Source organism: Pundamilia nyererei, unplaced genomic scaffold (assembly GCF_000239375.1).
Source record: "Pundamilia nyererei isolate P.nyererei 1_Seehausen unplaced genomic scaffold, PunNye1.0 scaffold00018, whole genome shotgun sequence".
Lineage (NCBI taxonomy): Eukaryota > Metazoa > Chordata > Actinopteri > Cichliformes > Cichlidae > Pundamilia > Pundamilia nyererei.
Genome location: NW_005187419.1, coordinates 2,936,513 through 2,956,392, shown reverse-complemented (window position 1 = coordinate 2,956,392; position 19,880 = coordinate 2,936,513). Strand labels below are relative to the sequence as shown.

The 19,880-nt window shown below is 39.8% G+C and overlaps 1 protein-coding gene across 3 annotated transcripts in view; it reads right to left on the bottom strand.

Moving 5' to 3' along the window:
• Positions 1-1,105: 1,105 nt before the first annotated feature.
• gjc1 (gap junction protein gamma 1) overlaps positions 1,106-19,880 on the bottom strand; it is a 43,737-nt gene continuing 24,962 nt past the window's right edge. The window contains exons 1-2 of one of the 3 annotated variants that reach the window (XM_005726142.1): positions 18,952-18,994; positions 1,106-3,917 (exon numbers count right to left, since the gene is read on the bottom strand). In XM_005726142.1, the coding sequence (XP_005726199.1) occupies positions 2,406-3,863 (1,458 nt within the window). In that variant the 5' untranslated portion in view covers positions 3,864-3,917; positions 18,952-18,994 and the 3' untranslated portion in view covers positions 1,106-2,405. Of the gene's footprint in view, positions 3,918-10,116; positions 10,158-18,951; positions 18,995-19,880 lie in introns of those variants that run through there. The other 2 variants (XM_005726144.1, XM_005726143.1) reach the window with 2 other exon arrangements.

Here is a 19,880-nt window from a genome sequence, read left to right as displayed (position 1 = left end):
GGATAGCTGGCCAAATTTCTCAGTTTCTCAACAATACAACTTGGAGATGTTTTGAATATATAAACACAAGCTGGCAGTCATCAAGATCTAAGCAGATGGGGTCGCTGAGTACCCTCGTGGCACTCTAACAGAATGGCCTTTACTCGCTCTCATTCACTCCTGAAGATGTCATTTATTTAACAGGATGTCGCCCTCTTGTGGTCCCTGCTGGATCTCATTGCCTTCTCTCAAAAAAACAGCAGCAGTGGAGAAACTTTGCTTACTGGAGAAGAATGTAATGAGGGTTGATATGCCTTGTAGGGAAAAGACTGACAGGGACCGGCAAATTCTCAGTAAATCACCTATGGCTCTTTGGGATTAGGGTCGCTTCAGACAAGCCAATCACTGCTTTGGGTAAGGCTGGTTGGATTGCTTCGGGTGACTTATGTCTGTCTAATGATGGCTGGGCTTGATGAATAGACATGTGGAGCCCAGTGGTGAACAATCCAAAAAGGTTTTTCAAGCACTCTGCTGCACTGTATTCCATATTTAGAAAGCTATGTGTTCAGCCACTGCTTCACGAGTGATGCTTTGTTTAACTCATTTAATGTTTACTGAGAGAATTGTAGACTTTTAACATGAAATGTATTAAATCAGCTTTATTTACTTTCTTTTTTAATTGTTTTTCCTCCTGCCTTCATACAGCTTGTTTGGGAAGCTACTGTGGAGCTCGAATTATTTGAATTACTTGGCATTTGGATTCAATGACCCACAACGGTGTTCAGCAGATCTCAGACCAGTGTTGAAAAAGGAGTGACACTGTTTATTAAAATACAGCCCAGAGGTTTTTTTTACATACATTAAATACTGATACGGCAACATACAAGGAAAAGACTGTTTTTTCTTTACTTCTTTAGGTCACTGTAGTTAACATATTATAAAAATATACTATGTCCTATTTAACATTTTTTTTACAATTAGAAGGCAATTTAAATCACAATAAACATAAATATTCATACAGCTAATTCATTTTCAAAAGATCTTGTTTTTTGTTTATTTATTTTACAAAACAAAACAAAACTTTAATTGAAAAACAGAGTGTTTTCATATAAAACACTGTCTGGAACATAAAATTTGACTCCATTTTGAAGTTTTATCATTTTAAATCCCATATGAAAAAATGCAAGACATACTGTTGTACAAAAAAAGAAGGAAAAAAAAAAGAAAAATGACTTTTACAAAAGGGTTGGTCTCACATAGGCATATTTCCACAAGTGGAGTAGCATGGCCACAGTATTCCAAAGCTACAAACAACCAGGCTTCGTGGCAGCCTAGCATAAAATCTTGGCACTGACAACTTGCATCACACAGACAGTGTTTGGTCTCACTGTGTTATAGTAATGGCTTTAAACCTTTTCCATTACAATGTTGTAATATTGCAGCCTTGTGCATCTAACACTGGACTTGTAGCACTGGGAAGACATAGGTGACACAAGTATTGTCAATAGAAAAGGAACATTACAGCTGGTTAAGGTGTTGCTGGATGCAGGTAGCATTGGCAACTGGTATCTTCTCCTCAGTATCAAGCCCCATTGAAGACACCACCAGGGGGCAGCCAAACACAAGGCAGATAGAGGAACGATGGTACTGAGCCATGAAAAGCCATAAGGAGAAAATGAGATATTTGAGAATAAACTATAAAATCTGGATTGCTTCTGCACCTTATTATTTATTTTTTCACAGATAATTTCAGATGTAGACTGGATAAAAATCCACCAGCTGTACTCATAGGTTTCTGTAGCAGCTGGTGTACTACTGTTATCAAAAAATACACAACAAACATTTACAAACACACGGTCAAATGCAAAGTCACAGCAATATAACACTATTAATGAAGCAGACATGGAACATGAGTGACAGGACACAACCTTCAGGAAGGTGATCTTCTCACTGCACTATAAAGCCAATCCTTTGGGCGGCACCATGGAATCATGCATCATTGTATTGCATTTACATTGTGATCATCGAAATTTGGAATCAGTCTAATTTTGCAAGAGAACACATTATGATCCTGGGATTCTCCTGAAAGGGTGAACGGGAAGAAAACAGAGGTCAATAATCTGCTTTGGGGCTTGAGAAGAACGACACATGTAAACGACAGACTGTAGCCTAACATAGTTTGTGTTGGTGTGATGTTTCAAGTTAAACAGTGATTACCCAGACAAAACAATTTGTCAGCTGCAATATCACATGTTTTTTTCTCTCTCTTTTTTCTTTACACACCATTATACGCAAACACGCATCTTCTCCAGCTTGCAGGATTCTGTAAGGCATAATGGTGTTTAAATATCCAAGTAACATTGCAACAGCTCATCATCCAGTCTCCAATATTTACATGTTTTCAATACGGGTCACTGTTTCTGGGGTTAAATCCATACAGAGGGTTTGCCCTCTCCTGATTTGCTGCTGCTACTGTTGCTGCTGCTTCCACCTCCACTGCTCCCGCCTTTCCCATGCTTAAATCTATGCTTGCGCTCTTTCTGAGGCTGGGGTTGTGGCTGAGGTTGGGCCTGGATAATGTTACTTTGGGGCTTGTCATCCTGGTTGTCCCCAAGCTGCTCCTCTGCCCGGTGCTGCTGACTGTAGGCCTGGATAGCTGCCTCCAGTTGCTCATGAGCCTGCTGGATCATGTCTTTGTTCAGGGCTACACGGGCCTCTCCTCCAGTGGGGAAATTGTCCTCATTGCTGCCAAACTGCTGCTGCTCCTCCTGGGCAATGTTAGCCCTGTTCTGTTTGCATGCCATCTTAGCGTTGCTAAGATCTGTGTAGGGCATCTGTTCTGGCTTCACAACAATGTTGTAACCAGGTGGAGCTGACGGGGTGTTCCACGAGAAGGGGTAGCCAACATAATCGGCAGCACCATCTCCTCCTACGCCTCCCTCAGAACCTGCCTCAGGACCTGCTGCCCCTACTGAGCCCTCCACACCCCCACTGGTACCCAACAGGCCCAGCTGGTACTCATCCTCCTGAGGTGGGCAGCGGCGACGGCGAAGAATGTCACAAATGGAACCAATGCCCAAATGGAGCATTTCCCAAACATTGAGTGTGAGGCAAAGGACAGTGACACCATACATGATGCGCAGGAAAATGGTCTTCTCTGTAGGCCTCGACACAAAGCAATCAACACTGTGTGGACAAGGTTTCCCTGAGCACACAAATATGGGCATCACACGGAAACCATACAGCAAATACTGGCCTGTAAGGAAACCAGCCTCCAACACCGTACGAGTCACCAGCTGCAAAACATAGACCCGCATTAGCCCTTCATCTCGGATTCGCTTACGCCCATCATGTCGGATTTTGGGTCTGGGTGTGGGCTGCAGTGGGTCCCGTGGCCTTTTTGGGGGCTCGATCTCCGGCACCTCATAGATCATTGGATCATCCTCCTGGTCTTCCTCGGTCTCCTCAATGCCTCGGTGCTGTCTTGCTCCAAAGCACATTTTCCTAGGTTTTCTGTGCGTGTAGCCCCCTCCTCCTGTCCTAACAGCAACAGATCCAGCTCCTCCTTTGGCTTCATCTAATCGTGCAATTCTGTTGACAGCATAGCCCATGTACATGAGAGAAGGCATTGCCACCAAGATAATCTGGAAGACCCAAAAGCGGACGTGAGACAGAGGGGCGAAGGCATCATAGCAGACATTCTCACAGCCTGGCTGGCCTGAGTTGCAAACAAACTTGCTCTGTTCGTCGTAGTAGATGGACTCTCCCCCAACGGCAGTAAGAACAATGCGGAAGACGATGAGCACGGTGAGCCACAGCTTCCCCACGAAGGTGGAGTGGTTGTGGATCTCCTCCAGCAGCCGCGTGAGGAAGCTCCAGCTCATGGTGTCGCTGGACAGTGGGGCAGACAGTGTCCCTCTCTCACCTGTTCACAGACTCTGGAGAAAGTAAAGAAAGAGAAAAAGTGTCAAGACAAGAGTGAAACAAGGAAGGTACAGTGAGCTGACAGTAAATGCCTCCACACGAGTATCACCAACATTTCAAAACACGATCAAAGCATTTAGTCACTTTTGTCCAAATATTAATAAGACTTTAATTCATGCAGAAATAGCATTAGCCCTGCAAGTTTAGCAGCAAGATGGTTAAGGGTGTGACATAATAATTGCCTTAATTAAAATGAATGTTCCCCTCTGATCTCACGGAGTCACTAAGTTCTTAATTTGATCTGTTGCTCTATACATTTCAAATGCAAGCCCACTGATTTTAGCTCAGTGCCACAGTGAGGTTGCTGTCAACTTTGGGCTTTTTAGAGAATTAGCAGACCAAACAGGGTGGAAAGAGGATCTCAGTATTAAAAAAAAATACCATCAAACAGCACTGAGAAGGAGCTGAAATAATCCAAATAGGGAATTTGCTATCACCAAATACACACACACTTTATTTAACAGCCTATCTCTTTTAGAAGAAATAAATCCTCTTAGTGAGCCTTCTTCTGTATGAGGTGCAGTTTTCAGGATTGTATTAACTTCACTGGTTTGTTCTGGTTGGGAGGTAAATGGAATTGAACTCTACTCTGCTGCATGTGTGCATGTGCAGTTCAGGGATAGAGACATGTTGCCTATGTAGGTTAGGTCTGGGCTCCAGGCTGTCCATTCTCACCAGCAGAACCAGCAGGTGGCCAGGCACAAGCCACTGGAGCGGGATTTCAGACAGCAGACCCACATTATCTCAGGCAGTGGAGCTGAACCCAAACACTGCTGTCCCTGAGGGTGGCTTTGGGGGATGAGTGTGGCACCTCCACAGAACTTTCCCCCTTATGAAGCCACAGTAGCGCATGGCTTATTGTCAGCTTGACTGAGAGGAAAATCCAGGCATGAATACGAGCTTAGTTTGGGCTTTAAAGGGCTTCCAGGGACGATATCCTTACCAAGCAGGTTGAGAGCTTAGTTCAAATGAGCTACATTAAGAGAGAAAATGTAGCTATAGCAGAGATGCATGAGCTCCCAGCCCTCTGCTTTGTGTCTCCAGTAGGAGTCAAGAGGGCGGGAATGTTTGGAAGAAGGCTTGTGATAAAACATGTCGTAAGTATTGATCATTCTGACCATATAAGGGCATGCCTGAGACACAGGAGGTAAATGTCAGGAATCCTCTGTGTGAGTATGGTCCGGTGTGCGTATTACCAACACGTGAGTGCACAACAGCTCCTTCTGAGAGTGTTTTTGCAGTCAGAGTAAGCATTGAAGTCCTTGAAAGAGCGCCAACTCTAAGAGTCTGTGAGCAACAAATATGAGTAAGCAGCACATGGCCGGAGCGGAGCAAGAGGTTGCCATAAGCACAAAGAGTCATAACAGTGTCCTTTCATCGTGGAGCTCTGTCTGACTGTTCCTGCATTACATCACAGCATTTCTTTACATAATTCTTCTGCACAGTTGTCCTTTAGCTAATAATATCCAGTTCCACAGACAAAAAAGCAACCACAGAGATGAAAGTTTGATTAAATAAGGCTATTCTATCTATCTTACTCTATCTTTTCTCTCTGTCTACTTTCTGTACTTTTCTACTTCTTATTTTATGGTACTGGTATTTTCACATTGGACCTTTTGCTATATTTTTTTACCTTTTCTCCTGTGACCTCTTCACCTAACAGGTACTGCTGATTTGGGGTGTTATTCACACAGTAATTTTTGATATGCGGTCACTTTACAGCTCCTGGGAGTAATATGCATTATGGTCCAGCACTACTTTGACTTGTTCAGTCATGGAGCTGATTTATTTTGAATTTTACAGATCCCAGACACTTGAACTGTAAGCTTGCTTTATTTATTATTTAATTTACTGGCTTGTATTTGCAAATCTTTTTTCCCGATATCTTATATAAGCTCTATTTGGTCTATTCTAATCATGTGGTTAAAGAAATTTAGCGAATGAAGCCCAAAACTGCACTTCCTCAATTGGCTCTAAAACAGAGTTAACTCCTACTGACTCAGGTGGTGAAATACCCAAATTCCAGAGCAGAGGTGAGTACATCTATATCAGAGCACAGACTGATATATAAAACAATTTTGGTTTCTGCAGCTGTTTTTCTACTTCGCTATTTTATTCATCTGTTAAAAATTGTGTTACTGGTTAAGCATTATAGCTGATAAAGCAATACTGCACCCTTTTATCCAAACATACTGATAATATAGTTAACCCACCATAGTTTTCAATTATAGATACAAAAAAAGATTTAAAAAAATGTTCTGTAGGTTTGTAAAACATGCATGACAACCCTTTTATGCATTTAGCTTAAGGCTTAGGTTAAAACAATCATTGAAAATCCACAAGTAATAGAGGAGCTTCACTATGTCCTTTGATGGGCCCTTGTTCACCCGTGTTAAGTCCTTAGGTAATTTTTGCACCAGGAATTGAAAAGCTTCACCCTGACCAGGAGAGATGCTCTGATCCAGGCACATAGCTGCCTGTTTTTAATCCTCCTGCTACCTTAGTTGCATATAACCTGGCATTTTGCTTTCTCATCCAATTTACGTCTTCAGGAGCTAGTGGGGCAGTTAGGGGTAAGAAGCTGACTCTGTGCATTAAGTTACCGAGGTGAGTCAGCCTCCCGAATAGCACCGTGCAGACACAACAGGCAGACTTTCTGTCAAAAATTTTGATATGAAGAATGAACAGCAAATTGGTGGAAATCATGTCACCCAAGAAAACGTCAAAAAGCACAGCAGACTCTAGTTCAAAGGTTAAAAATGGTAAGAGTCACAAGGAAATCCCCTCCAGTGTAAACACAGCAATTTTCAACTACCGTAATGAGCTTTGAAAGTGAATCACAGTCAGGATCAATGGCTCCACAGCCATCTGTGAAAAGGTCATGACTGTGTAATCACAGGTCAACAAACACAGATATATCAGTCTCTCTTTGATATATCGGAGCCACGCTGAAGTACAAGGTCAGAAGTTAACACGATCACTTCTCGGGGGTTGAAAACTCCACATCACAGCCCTTACGTACTGAATCAAACAGACAGTTACAGTGAGCGTCACCGCAGGGATCCCCTCAGTCACTAACTCTTCTCCTGCAGGATCCACAGAGACTCATATCCAGATATAGTATGTAGACCGACAGACAAGCAGACACACTTACAAGTTCAAAGGCCCCCTCAGTTTCCTGCCTGTGACTTGGCACACACTAACTTGGAGTATTTTTGGAGCAAGTTGTGCATTTAAATATTGAACGCTGTACTTAAATTACATATATATCATGTTTTGCATAGGTTTATTTTATACTTTATGTACTACCCTGACAAGAAGGACTGAATGTCTAATGGTTTTTTGCTACGTTTCAGGGCAGTTTGAATAATAAATGTACTGTAAAACGAGGAAAAGAAAAACCTCTAATGAGCGCATGTAAAGCTAATAGATTTATTAGCGTTTGGTTGAACTTTAATCAAGCGAAACACACTAATGCGTATATTTATACATTTGTTTCTGTTTGTATAAATGCATGACTCTATTACTGGTCACCATATTTAGAAATGCATATTGCGATTGCATTGATTTTTTTGGGAACATTTTCCATAATTAACATATTGCACTTTACTCCGACTGTACTCATTCACAGACCAGCAAACCTGTACAATTACAGTAGTGGTCATTGATCAGTCAGTCCGCAGCCATTAAAGCACAGACTGTTTTCCCACAGGGAATTAATTTTCTTAGTCTGCTAATCATCAATTAGATCTCTCTTAGTGTTTTTAAAGTGATTGTAAAGAAAAAAAATATCACTGTCAGCGTTTTATTCAGTCGACGCTGATTTGGCTCCTGATCCTGCTGATCTGCTGTTGGACTGCTGCCTTTAAAACACTCCTCATTTGAACTTTTACTGCCTTCTGGGACCTATCTGTAGATGTTAGTGGCAGACAAAGTTTCTCTTTCTTTTCAGTATCTAACCAGAAACGTTATCACATTGACAATCACAGCATGTTAATGTAAAAGGTTAAATAATTTCAACCTGTATTATATTTTGTTTTTGCAGCAGTTTTAGGTGAGCAACGTGTTGCGAAAACAATGCTACCTAAACTTTATGTCTGCTTCCCTTTTTGTCCTCTGTATTTTATTTATATTTTATTTATATTACTTGTCTTCAACAATGTCCCGTGTCAAGGTTTTGTTGCATTTAGTACTTACTAAATCCAACAAGACAAGTACAATACTAGTACTTAGTACTTATAGAGTTGAGCTGATGGGTTATCTTCTTTCACCAAATAAAAATCACATCTACAAAGTCATATAGTGAAAATAAACATTCAGCAATTATTGCTAAAGCAGAATATAGTGGCTGACAGGCAGGCAAACCAGCTAGAGAAAAAGAACTATTCCACTGGGAGAAGAGTTAATTGCACTGCTTGCTTGTCATAAAGTCACATTTTCAATTTTTATATTAACAGGAATTTAATCAGCGGAGTTCCAGTGCTTGAGTTCCAAGCTGCCTATGCTCTAAATGCTGTAGTGTGTTCAGAAATGTAATATGCTGTCCTTGGAAAGCTTAATCACAAAAAAGACATATTTCTTTCCAAAGAATGAACACTGCAGCTAATAATTAATTTGCGTTGCAATGGGAATTCAGGCACAGTGAAGTCAGTTGTGTATGTGTTGTAGCCTGTCATTAGTCTTTTCTGCTATTGCATTTTATATCATACCAAGAGAGTGACATGTCTTATTCCACAATTCACCAGAAATGCTGATTGTTCTGTTAACACTAAAAAGGAAGCCTCAGAGTTATCAGAGGAAAAACCAAGAGCATCTTCTAGAGTCAGAACTTCTCTGCCTGTCCTTGTGTGGGGGTCAGCACCGTAGTGCCCTCTCCCTCTGTTCTGCCAGTGGCATCTTCAGGCTTCACCTTTGCCCTTCACAGTCCCAACTTGTCCTATGCAGACGGCACAGATCAAACTAATCTGCTCACGCAGTAGCTGGCCAGACATCTGTCCATGATAACCCCCTGGATCGTCATATTTGGGTTTAATCATGGCTGTTTTGTAGCAATAAGACCCGAGCATAAAACCATCAAATTTAAGTCACAACAAGGTCATTAGCTTCTGCTTCTGCTTTGTGGATCTGCAGTTTGACTAAAAGATAACAACTATATCGTGATATAATAATTACAATAAATCTTAATGTCTACAGCTTCAGTAGAGGACTGACAGCTGGCAAATGTGTGGATTAAGTAGAAAAGGGATTTTCTGTACTGTGTTTCAAATCATCCAAAAATCCAGCATAGCTAAAAAGGAAATTCTTACCAACATTTTCTGACTATCTTCTGTTTTTCCTGAGCAGTAACTCTGTTTAAAAAATTCTCTCAAGTGATTAAAATCATGCACGTCAAGAGTGACTTAGCATTAGGTTCAATGACAAATGGTTTTGAACACTATAATTAACATCTATTTTCAGATTCTATGGTTCATGTTTCTACACAGACACACACATACAAACAGACATCAAACTTACTTGCAGAGTGATCAATGTGGGCGGCCATGAAACACAAATAAACTATGAATTCCAAAGAGTTAAGTAGGCACTGCACCCCGATTTGGGCCTCTGGTTCATAAAACGTGCAGCAGAAAAGATAAAGGAATTCAAATCAATCTCAGTAGTGAGAGATAAAAACAGAAACTGCTGACAGTTTAAAAAAAAAAGAAAAATGGTCATGGACCCCGGCCTATAAGGAGATCTCAAAATGAGGAGCTCATTGCTTAAATTAAGTCCTTTTCATTTTACATAAGAGAGGCGGGTTTTCAAGAAGCATGCCTCTCTGCGTTTGTGGCAAAAAAAGAAAAAATCCCTCATTAATAGTTTCCGAAGGGAAGGAACACAACGGAAAACTAGTTCCATATGTTACAGGAAGAATCTCTGAGGCAGGAGCAGCCTCTCCACGTGCATCTGTGCCTTACGCTGTTAGAAATAGTAATGTAAGTTCTCCAGAAGATTACAAACAAGTTCAGGAAGTCATTCATCTGCTGTCTCGTTTTGGAAATACTGGATCTTTGGTCAGGCAACCTGACATCGTTTCAGATTAAAAAAATTCTTTGGAATTTTTATAAAAAACAACACAAGGAGCAAAGTAAAGTGATGAAGCAGCATACTCACTCTACTCCTTCTCTCCCGGATGCCAGGTACTGTGTCCTTTGTCTCTCAACATGAGGCCCGCTCATCTCTATCTCCTCGTCTCACTTATAGTGTCCTTTACAGGCTCTTAACCTCGCCTGACATCAAACAAACCTAACCTAAAATCAAAAGCGGCATTTCGACAACAAAAACCTCACAACAAAACACTCGGCTTTCTGGACGTTCTCTTATGAAGAGTCTCAGTGTGTGTGCTTAACCAAGTGTGAGTCCTTCCTGAAAGGGAGAGGAATGAGAGAGGCAGAGCATCTTGCCTCTCTCCCTGTGGTACTCACACAATGGTCCTCACTTACCCCCCTCATCCCCTCCAAACTGGGTCATGGTTGGGGGTGGGGGTGTGTTTGTATGTGTGGTGGTGATGATGAGGAGGTGGTGGTGGTGGTGGGGGGGTTAATACCCCTTGGAGGGGTAAAGGAGGGGGGAGGTCTAGAACTGACAGACAGTCAAAACATAGGAGGGCTTTTGGAGGTAAATAATTCTCAACTCACTGATTTTGTGAGACCTCTAGCCACTGGAGAGAAGCAGGACATGAGGAGGATTTCAGGAAATCTAAAGGTAGGTTTGTAATTAGAGCTCTTTGTGCTTTTGCAGCATTGTTTAAGGGCCACAAGTTGTGCTGTCTGCTTTAACTGAACTGAGAAAAACAAAGCTGAATGTTGAAATGACTAATGTGTTTGTATATCTACAGGATATTTAATCTCTATATTGAAGGTTACAGTATGTGAACCCTCACTGCTGTCAACTGAATTCTTTTTTTTTAACCCTCCCAATTCAAGTGCATAATCCAAGCTACAGCGGATGTCAATCCACCGTTTAATTCAGCTGTCAATATGAATCCATGTCTATTTAATCAGGAAGAGGCAGTAAAACTTTGTAAAAGGACACTAATACAAGTGGAAGAGTTAGTGAAGCTTACTTCTATGTGATGACAGCGATACTGAGATGAGCTGTTGAAGATATCCTGAACTTGTCGATGTCAATAAGCGCTACTGCTTTTTCCACTGCTGTTAGCTGCTGGAGTTAGCTGCTGTTAGTTGTTGTTATTCAAACTTTCTTTGAAGTGGGTCTAACATTGTTGCACTCGGACACATGGTAAATAAAGTCTCATACGTTGTGAGGATGTAATTAAACTCTTTATCAGGGGGAAATTTTTATTTTGGTTAGTACAATAATGCAAAACAGCTTAACCGGCTGTTGTTGTTTAGCCAGTTCACTGTCAGCTGTTCATGACATGGGAGGTTTGGATGTCCAATCTCATATAATTAGTAACTGTGACAGTACTGACTATACCCTTAAGCCATAAGTACTACTTGCTGCTACAGCTACTAAAACAGGCTTTACATGTTTATTCTATGTGACCTTTCAGAACAAAGGCAAAGGAGAGGCAAAAGAGGTAAGCATGTCTCACACTTACACTAATTCCCTCTTCTACAGACTTATAACATGCTTCATTTGCTCTATATTTAGAAGAAGAAGGAGAAGACGAAAAAGACGAAAACAGAAGTAACTCTCTGTTTATAAAGCACCATAAAAACTGAATGTTAAATGCTGCAGATTTCACCAGGACAGAAGAAAAGAGAAGAAAACATAACACTTACTAAACTATGAATATAATCAATAAAAAAATAAAAAAATAAAGGCAACAATCAAAACAATAATTTTACATGAACTTGTTTTTTTGTTTCTTTGTGGGGTTTTTGTTTGTTCGATTTTTTTCCCCCAGCATAAACTAACCCATAGACATGGACAACTAATGTAGACGCACACTAAACTATTCTTTATATTCACTATATGTTGCTAGCACCAGTTAGGACCCCCTTCTGTCTTCAAAACTGGCCTAATATTGAAATAAAACACGATGCAGATCCTTCCGATATGTCGGCTGCATATCCACGATGCAAATCTCTTATTCCATGATATTCCACAGTGCTGGATGGAGATCTTGTGACTGTGTGGGTCATTTGATCACAATAAACTCATTGTTATGTTCACAGGATGGACATGATCAGCAATAACATTCAGGTAGGCTGTGCTATTTAAACAATACTCAATTTAGTATGTATACTATACAATACTCAATACTTTGCTTGTCAGTAGTGTTTATTTGAGTTACTGTTGCCTTCCTAGAAAGACACTTAAATCACATCTCCTCCTAATTCTGATGCTTGGTTTGAACTTCAGCAGGTTTTGACTATGTCTACAACATATGATCAGCTGATTGGATATTTGCATTAACAAGAAGATAAAGAGTATCTAATGAAGTGGGTACTCTAAATGAAGTTCCCAGTGTTCCCACATACAGGCTTTTCACTTCACTTGTGTTCACTTTTCAGACCCAAAGGTTTAGTCAGTTATTGTCAGTGGATAACTACACACACACTCACACCATCCCTTCCCAACATCATATGGGCAACAATGAAAGAACAAAGTGTACTCTCGATTGAAGGTTGGGAAACATAAAACATGAACATTTATTGCCAACGTTTATGGACTTTAGTTGGTGCTTTCAGAAGCATGAAGACTCAATCATAATCCTCCATCTCTTCCAGCGTCCACATCCCCCCCTCACTCCTTCCCTCTTCCCCCTCCCCTCGCTTCCTCATGAGTCATAATCATGCACGCTACGAACAATAAAAGATGTTCGTCTGATATTGTCCAAATCCACTCACCAGTGGTGGTTGCTCAAATTAGGACTGCACGCTATCGCAGCCTCTTTTCTTATCGCTCTCCTTTGAGCGGACCAATTCCGATCGCCGAATTTCACAGATCATACGCTGAGAAAGCACAGAGTATAATTCTTCTTTAAATTCATATCATGTCGCTCAAAATCCACAGCTTTGGTTAAAAATGTTTTTTTGCCAAGTTTCCTTCCTATGTGTGAGTCTTTTTTAATGTTGGCAGTAACTCTGGGAACATTCTTTCCTTTGATGTCAATTCATTTGAGTTGTTTTTAATGATGGTGCTGATGCTGAAGTTCAGAGTAATGATGGGAATGAACACCCAAGTCCTTAACTGGAGCTAAGTCAAATTTGTGATAGTTTTTTAAGCACGCTTATCGTGATTTACAGCTACTTCTAATCAGACTATGTGACAAACTTTAGCATTCAAGTAATACACAGTAAGTCATTCTGTGAAAGACCATCTGTGTTTGTGTGATTACACAGACATTGAGGGGGAGAGATGGTTTCATTCTTTTCCCTGCTGACATGAAATGGACATACTCCATGTTACTGTCAGTGCTAGTTTGCCACGCAGAGGGGTTTAGCTGTGGGTTACAGCATATGACTGCAGCTCAACATGCCCCCAGTTCAACTCTGGTTGCCCTCTGTGAAGGCCACAAACTTTGACTGTCTTTAACTGCTTCCCTTGTCCACAGTTTTTCGTTTTAATTTCAGTATTTACTTAAATAGCACCACATTGACAACAACGTCTCTCAGCATGACACATTATACTGTAAGGTGAGTACACAAATCAAATCAAGAGATCCTTAATGCAATTCCATTTGCACCCTATGTGAAGCACACTATACAATTACTCAAATAAGAGTAAACTAGAAACCAGAATTTGTTAACACCAATAGCATGTGCAAAAACCATCCATAATAACATGCCTTTTTTTTGAACTGCAAACATCTGTGTCACACATGCATATGCTCGCATATATATGCAGTAGTCATGCGTGCTGCTAGATAACATGCAGATCTTGTCATACTGCAAATGAAAAGCCTTTCATTTTCCATACAGCACCAAAGCAAACAATCAACAGTTTCACTGCTTAGCATTTGAGGCAAGTCATCAACACTGGGTTCTTCTAAGTCTTCTGTGTGCATTTTATATTCTGAGCGCATATGAGCAGCCTTCAGAAAATGTGTATATATGAGCACGTCATAACACAGGCTGCTCATAGATGGATTGAGGAGATTGGGACCGCTTAGTACCCATAATCCCTCACTCGGCTTGCATAAACCAAACTAATTTGGCTCATTTTACTGTGTATCGTCCATGTAAACAGTGAAGCACTTAAAGAAGAGGCTTAAGCGACAAAGTTGTCATTTGGCTTGTTGTTGTTATTTTTGCAACATACTTCCACCCGGGCCATTAAAGAACTCTCTTTCAGAGCCGTAGAATGATGAGTAGCTATTAATATGCATGAAGCCCAAGACAGCCGAGTCATCTTAAAATATGGGTTTCATCAAAAAGTTTAGCTTCATGAAAAAATTGTACAAGATGTGTGGAGTGTTTTGGACCCATTTGCATATGCAGTGTGGAATTTCCAAGTTTAAACAAGAAAGTTAAATTTGATCGATGACTTCCTGATGGTAAACTTTCTCAAGACTGTCGTAATTTTACCAAATTAAAGTACCACAATTTTTCAAATGCCAGCCGTCAAATTAAGCTCTTCAATGGTGGGTTGAACACCTCACAGAGTGGAGGCAGGCTGTTGCTGTAAACATATGAATCAACAAACAGAAATTTGAGATGACACACTGACACACAGATGTTTAAACAAGAGGGAAACATTTAAGGAGATCATCCTCAAAGAAATTTTTGAAAGTTTGACATTTCATTTTAGTTATTTTTTTCCACGTTAATGTCGTTTCCACATCAATTAGTAGTGGAAATGTCTTTATTTATGTAAACAAACAAACAAAAAATACCAAACAAGGAATAAATTGTAATTTTTTTTCTGACGTTCTAATAAAAAGAGGAGAGGCTGGTCTGACTGCTTGTGTGTGCTTCAGTGATCGAGTTTCTTTGAGTTTCTAATTCATGTTTAGATTTTTAGAATAAAATGCAAACGGAGAACCTTAAAATTCCCTAAATTCTAATCTTATGCATTGTCAATAAATGTGGCGGGATCTTATTTTCTCTGTTTTACTACATTAGTCTCACGTGTAGGTAAGGAAAATTGTGAAAAGATAGGGATACTTAAAGATATTTAATCTTTGATATCTTATATATATTTCATTTTACTTTTAAAGGCCATGTATCTAATGGGGCCAGCATGTAGAAAGGAACTCAGAAGCAAGTATCATTTTTTAATGTTTGGGTTGTCTTAGCAGTTTGTATCAGAAAGCATGTTTGCATGTCTTGTGCAGAAGGTGGTATTAAACAAAATATTTCCCTTTAAATTTAATGGTTTGCTGTTCAAATCTCGGCATCTCCAGTGACTCTACACTTCACTTCAGCTGCAATCTATTTCTACGATAAATACCAAACCAGCCCCTCTTCTTATTGGGTTACTTGCTGCCTTCTGTGTCCATTCTAGTGCTATTGCAGAGTTTCTTCACCTGATTAACATTAATCAGGGAGCAAGAGACATTCTTGTGGTCTGAGTAGTTTATACTGCTCCAGTTTAACTTTAGCTACCACTTTCGTCTCCCTTCACAGGGATTAATAGGTTTTATATTCACGACCAAAGTTTAAGTTGATGCAACCATCCCACTGAACCAATCAGGAAGTACAGCAGGTCAGTGGGTTCATTACATGGATGTAAACAACTTTTATTTGTTTACAAATGAAGAACATGTAAAAACCCGTCATTTGTTTGATCTACATTTGCCTTTATATACAGGTCATTTCCTTGGCTAACACCAAGGGGGTATAGCTCAGTGGTAGAGCAACTGACTGCAGATCAAGAGGTCCCCAGTTCAAATCTGGGTGCCCCCTTTTTGCACTACAGTGGTAGTATGAAAAAATGGTAACAACATCACACGATCCGAAAGCTGCAAAGTAAATGATGACGTAGCATATGTGATTGTAATGAAGTTTGGCAATGCATATATTGTATGGCACATCTGCAGTGCAAAGGGTTAGAGTTATGACTAGCAGAACAGATCATTTGTATTTAAAAAAAAATCCTATATTAATTAAAATCATGGGTGCTTATAGAGGCTGCAGTGTTCCTTTAAGAATCTTTATCACCAGTCAATCAATGCTGCCTTTGTAGCAAAAAATCATTTCATGCCTTTCTGAAATCACCCTTATCATAGGAAGTACTCTTTTTTTTTAGATTTGTAGGAAATGAGCTGGATACATAGGCAGCCACCACTATAGAAACATTAAATACATCAGAGAGAGCAAAGGGAAATTTAATTTTCTACATTATTCATGGATTGAACTATAAGTGAACCCTAAATTAGAAGAACAAGGAGGAACAGCACAAAGATAAAGCGTCAGACTATGGATCAAAATGCCCTTTTCTAACTATGACATTATCACACATAACGTGACATTATCACGCATGAATGTTTAAACACAAGTTTAAAAAAGGGGGTGGGGTCACTCAGCTGGGCTTCATCAGTTTTGTCTGAAAATGCTTGATCATTATAGTCATCTGTTTAATTTGATCATCTGCAAAATCTATTTCCTCTGTGAAAAACCCTTCCAGTGAATAAATGAGATTAGAACAGAAAACTGCAGATTTTAAGAAGTTGATAGGATCCAGTTTGGCACCTGTGGCTGAGTTGTTATACAATCTCCTGTCCTGTATAACAATGCCAGTAGTTCTCGCTCTGCGACAATAATTTCCCCTGCTTGTTGCATTCAGGGCATTCCAGCCTCTCTACAGGAGGTAATATTAAATGAACCTCAGTCTACCGTAAGCAGCGCTCATGGACTTATGGGCATATAAAGTAAACACAGGGGGCACTCAGATTTGTCTTTGTATGTATTTTTTCCAGGCAACTACTGGAGCCTAAGAAAGCATGCCATAAATGAATGCACACTCTAAATAGCATTAAACACTAATGAACTGACCAGCCTGCTATGCCATGTCCAAAAAAAGAAATAAATTAATTATTGTTCATACTGTATCTCTCAAGCTAAAAAAAATAATAGTGTCAGGTATTCTTTTAAAGATCATTATATAAATTACATTCATATTCAGGTGACTTCTGATCCTTTTATTGGCTATTATAGAGCATGTTGTATATGAGTTCTCTGTAAGGTTCATGTATCTTCATCTTATGTGTGGAAATGTTTAAAAGCCTTTTTTCCTCCACGATAAAAAGCAAAAATCCTGGGAAATAATAAACTGTTGTTGATTTTTATCTGTGCCATGGAGCAAATTAATTAATAGAGGGAGGATGGATGCTACAAGCGCAGGTTCATTATCATACACAAACATGCAGAGACTCACGAGTGAACAAACACATTTGGGCTGTTAAATATTTGTAGTTCAGAGAGAGGCTGCCTCCTTGACTCGGGCTTTGTGGATACAATTCATTATCAAACAGAGCTGAATTCACAGATAAAGCACGTACAAATCATGAGGGAGTACAGCTCAGTGGTGGAACATTTATCTGTAGATCAACAGGTTCCCATTTTGCCTCTTCAATTGCTGTATGTAAACAGGAATCTTTGCACATGTGATAAAGCTCTGCTGCATGTCAGAGGCAACACAGTGGCAGACAATAGAAAAGCTTTCTGCTCTGTGGAAAGGCTTTAGGGGAGACAGGCTAATACCACATATTCTCTGAATGTGCTCCTTAGATCTGCATTTTGTTGCTGCTCGTTTCTTTTCATATATCTTCTTTTAGCAGAATTCAACCATAAAAACCCTGCATTTAAACATCTTAAAATAAACGTATTTTATCTTATAATGCTATCATCACACAGTTATAGCTGTGTGGATAATAAGGCTTTAGATGGGCATGCATTTATCTACTCTAAATGCATTCGTTATAAAGCAAGCTAATGCCAGTGACAGTGAACAAGATTTTGCAAACCAGTGACAGCATTTTTTTAATTTTAGAAGAGATAATCTATGCTGCAAATGGCGTAGAAAAGAGACAAAAAGTGCAGAAATTCATATTTGCTGTTTGACTCTCATATAGCTGCAGCCATTAGTTGGAGTAAAACAGACAACTGCTTTTTTTTGAGATAGTAAATTCTTAAAAGGTTTAGGTTGTGTGTTGCTATCACACGTACATCACTGAGCCACACTTCATCTCATGCCTCGCCATAAAAAGCCTCATTTAACTCATCGGCCGCAGATTAGATTAACATCTGTAATTAGTGTTGAGGAGACGAGTTAACCTGAGGTGAATGGATACTTCAGCATGCGTATGTTATCATACATAATCATGCAGAGCAAGTCCCCAAAACACCCACGCACACAAAAACACACTGCTATCATCTCCTCAGGCTCACCTGCAAATATAGAGACCTGTCAGAGAAGGACTGAGGAAGAGGAGCAGGGCAGATGGAGCTGAGGAAGAATCTGTGGGTCTGTATTATTGAATCAAAGGTGTGTAAAATATCCACTCAATGAGAATAAAATGTGTGGTTAATCTGAAATAATGTCTCCCGTAACAACAAAATGTGTTCCTATGGAAAAAGCAGATTGGCTATTGGCGGTGTCTGTGTATATACTGTATGTGTGTGTCTGTATGCATATGTGAGGCTGACTCACAATTATTATTTCTTGTTGTGTCTTCAGGCATGGATGTATTCAGTGTGCTCCACTTGCCTGTGTGTGCGCATGCGGAGCACCTTACCCACTGGTGACAGGTTCTAAGGGCAGAAAAAGTGTGTGTGCGTGTGTGTGTGTGTGTGTGTGTGTATTTTCCTGCAAAGTACTGTATGTCATTTATTCCTATTCACATTATTCACATTCTCCAGGGAAGTGGCTAGTCTTTCATTACAGTGCGCTCACTTGTTTGACGGTTCTGCTCCTGAGGCGATTGCTGCTGCTAAATATCACACACCTGGATGCACAGTGTGTGCTTTTCCCTCTCATTCCAAAAAACCTGCTATCATGCTTTTAGTGTCTAAAAAAATCATACAAGAGTTTCACCTTGATGAGCCTTCTTTAGAGGGGCCATACAGCACATGTAGGATTACAGATGACTTCTTTTACAGCAGCGTATCTTTAATACCGCAGGAGCTGAAAAGCTGGGCAGAGGGAAGATAGATAAAGGAAGAGAACATTTCTTTAAATATGATAAAACATAGAAGTGCATTATAAATACCACACCACTGGTTCCCAAACTATTGCTGCAAAATAGGAATTTAATTAGCGGGACGGCAAAAACATGCTGCACATTAATGCAAATGGTAATATGTGTGCATGTATTTTTATGGCTTTATGTGACACAAAAGAGTCACAGCTTCCAAGTGGAGTAGGACTACCTCTAATAAATGCTAACAAGAGATTTGTACTTCTGCATTAAATACGCAATATAGGTATACTGTGACCGTAAAGCCTTCTGAAAGCCAGAACCTACACAGCAATCTGACACTTCAGATACACTGAGGAAAGCCACGGGCAGTTTTTTTCTTTGTGCCATGGTATATTAAATACATTATATATACTTAATTGTTAGTGCTGAAATTCCAATTAACAGGCAATTTAATGGTTCAGCTCCCATTAGACTGGTGAATTGTCTGGAGTCAAGTATGCCGGGCTTTTTGCTTAATATATTACCCAACAGGCTACTTTAAAAAAGAAAAAGGTCCTGCCTGGAACATATCTTAGTAGTAAATATACAGATACAGTGGGGGAACTTTAAGATAAGCTAAAAATAAACTTTTTTGTCCCATGGGGAAACTGGTCTTTGACAAGGAGTTCTAAACATAGTTGTGTTCATATAATAAGCATAATATATTACGGCAATATAAATAGACTAATATGCAAAATCTCAAAGATAACCATGCAGAATTTTTGTTGACTTTCCTTTCCGGTTTTAATAAGTTAAACTTTATTAATATGGTCCCTCTTTTTCA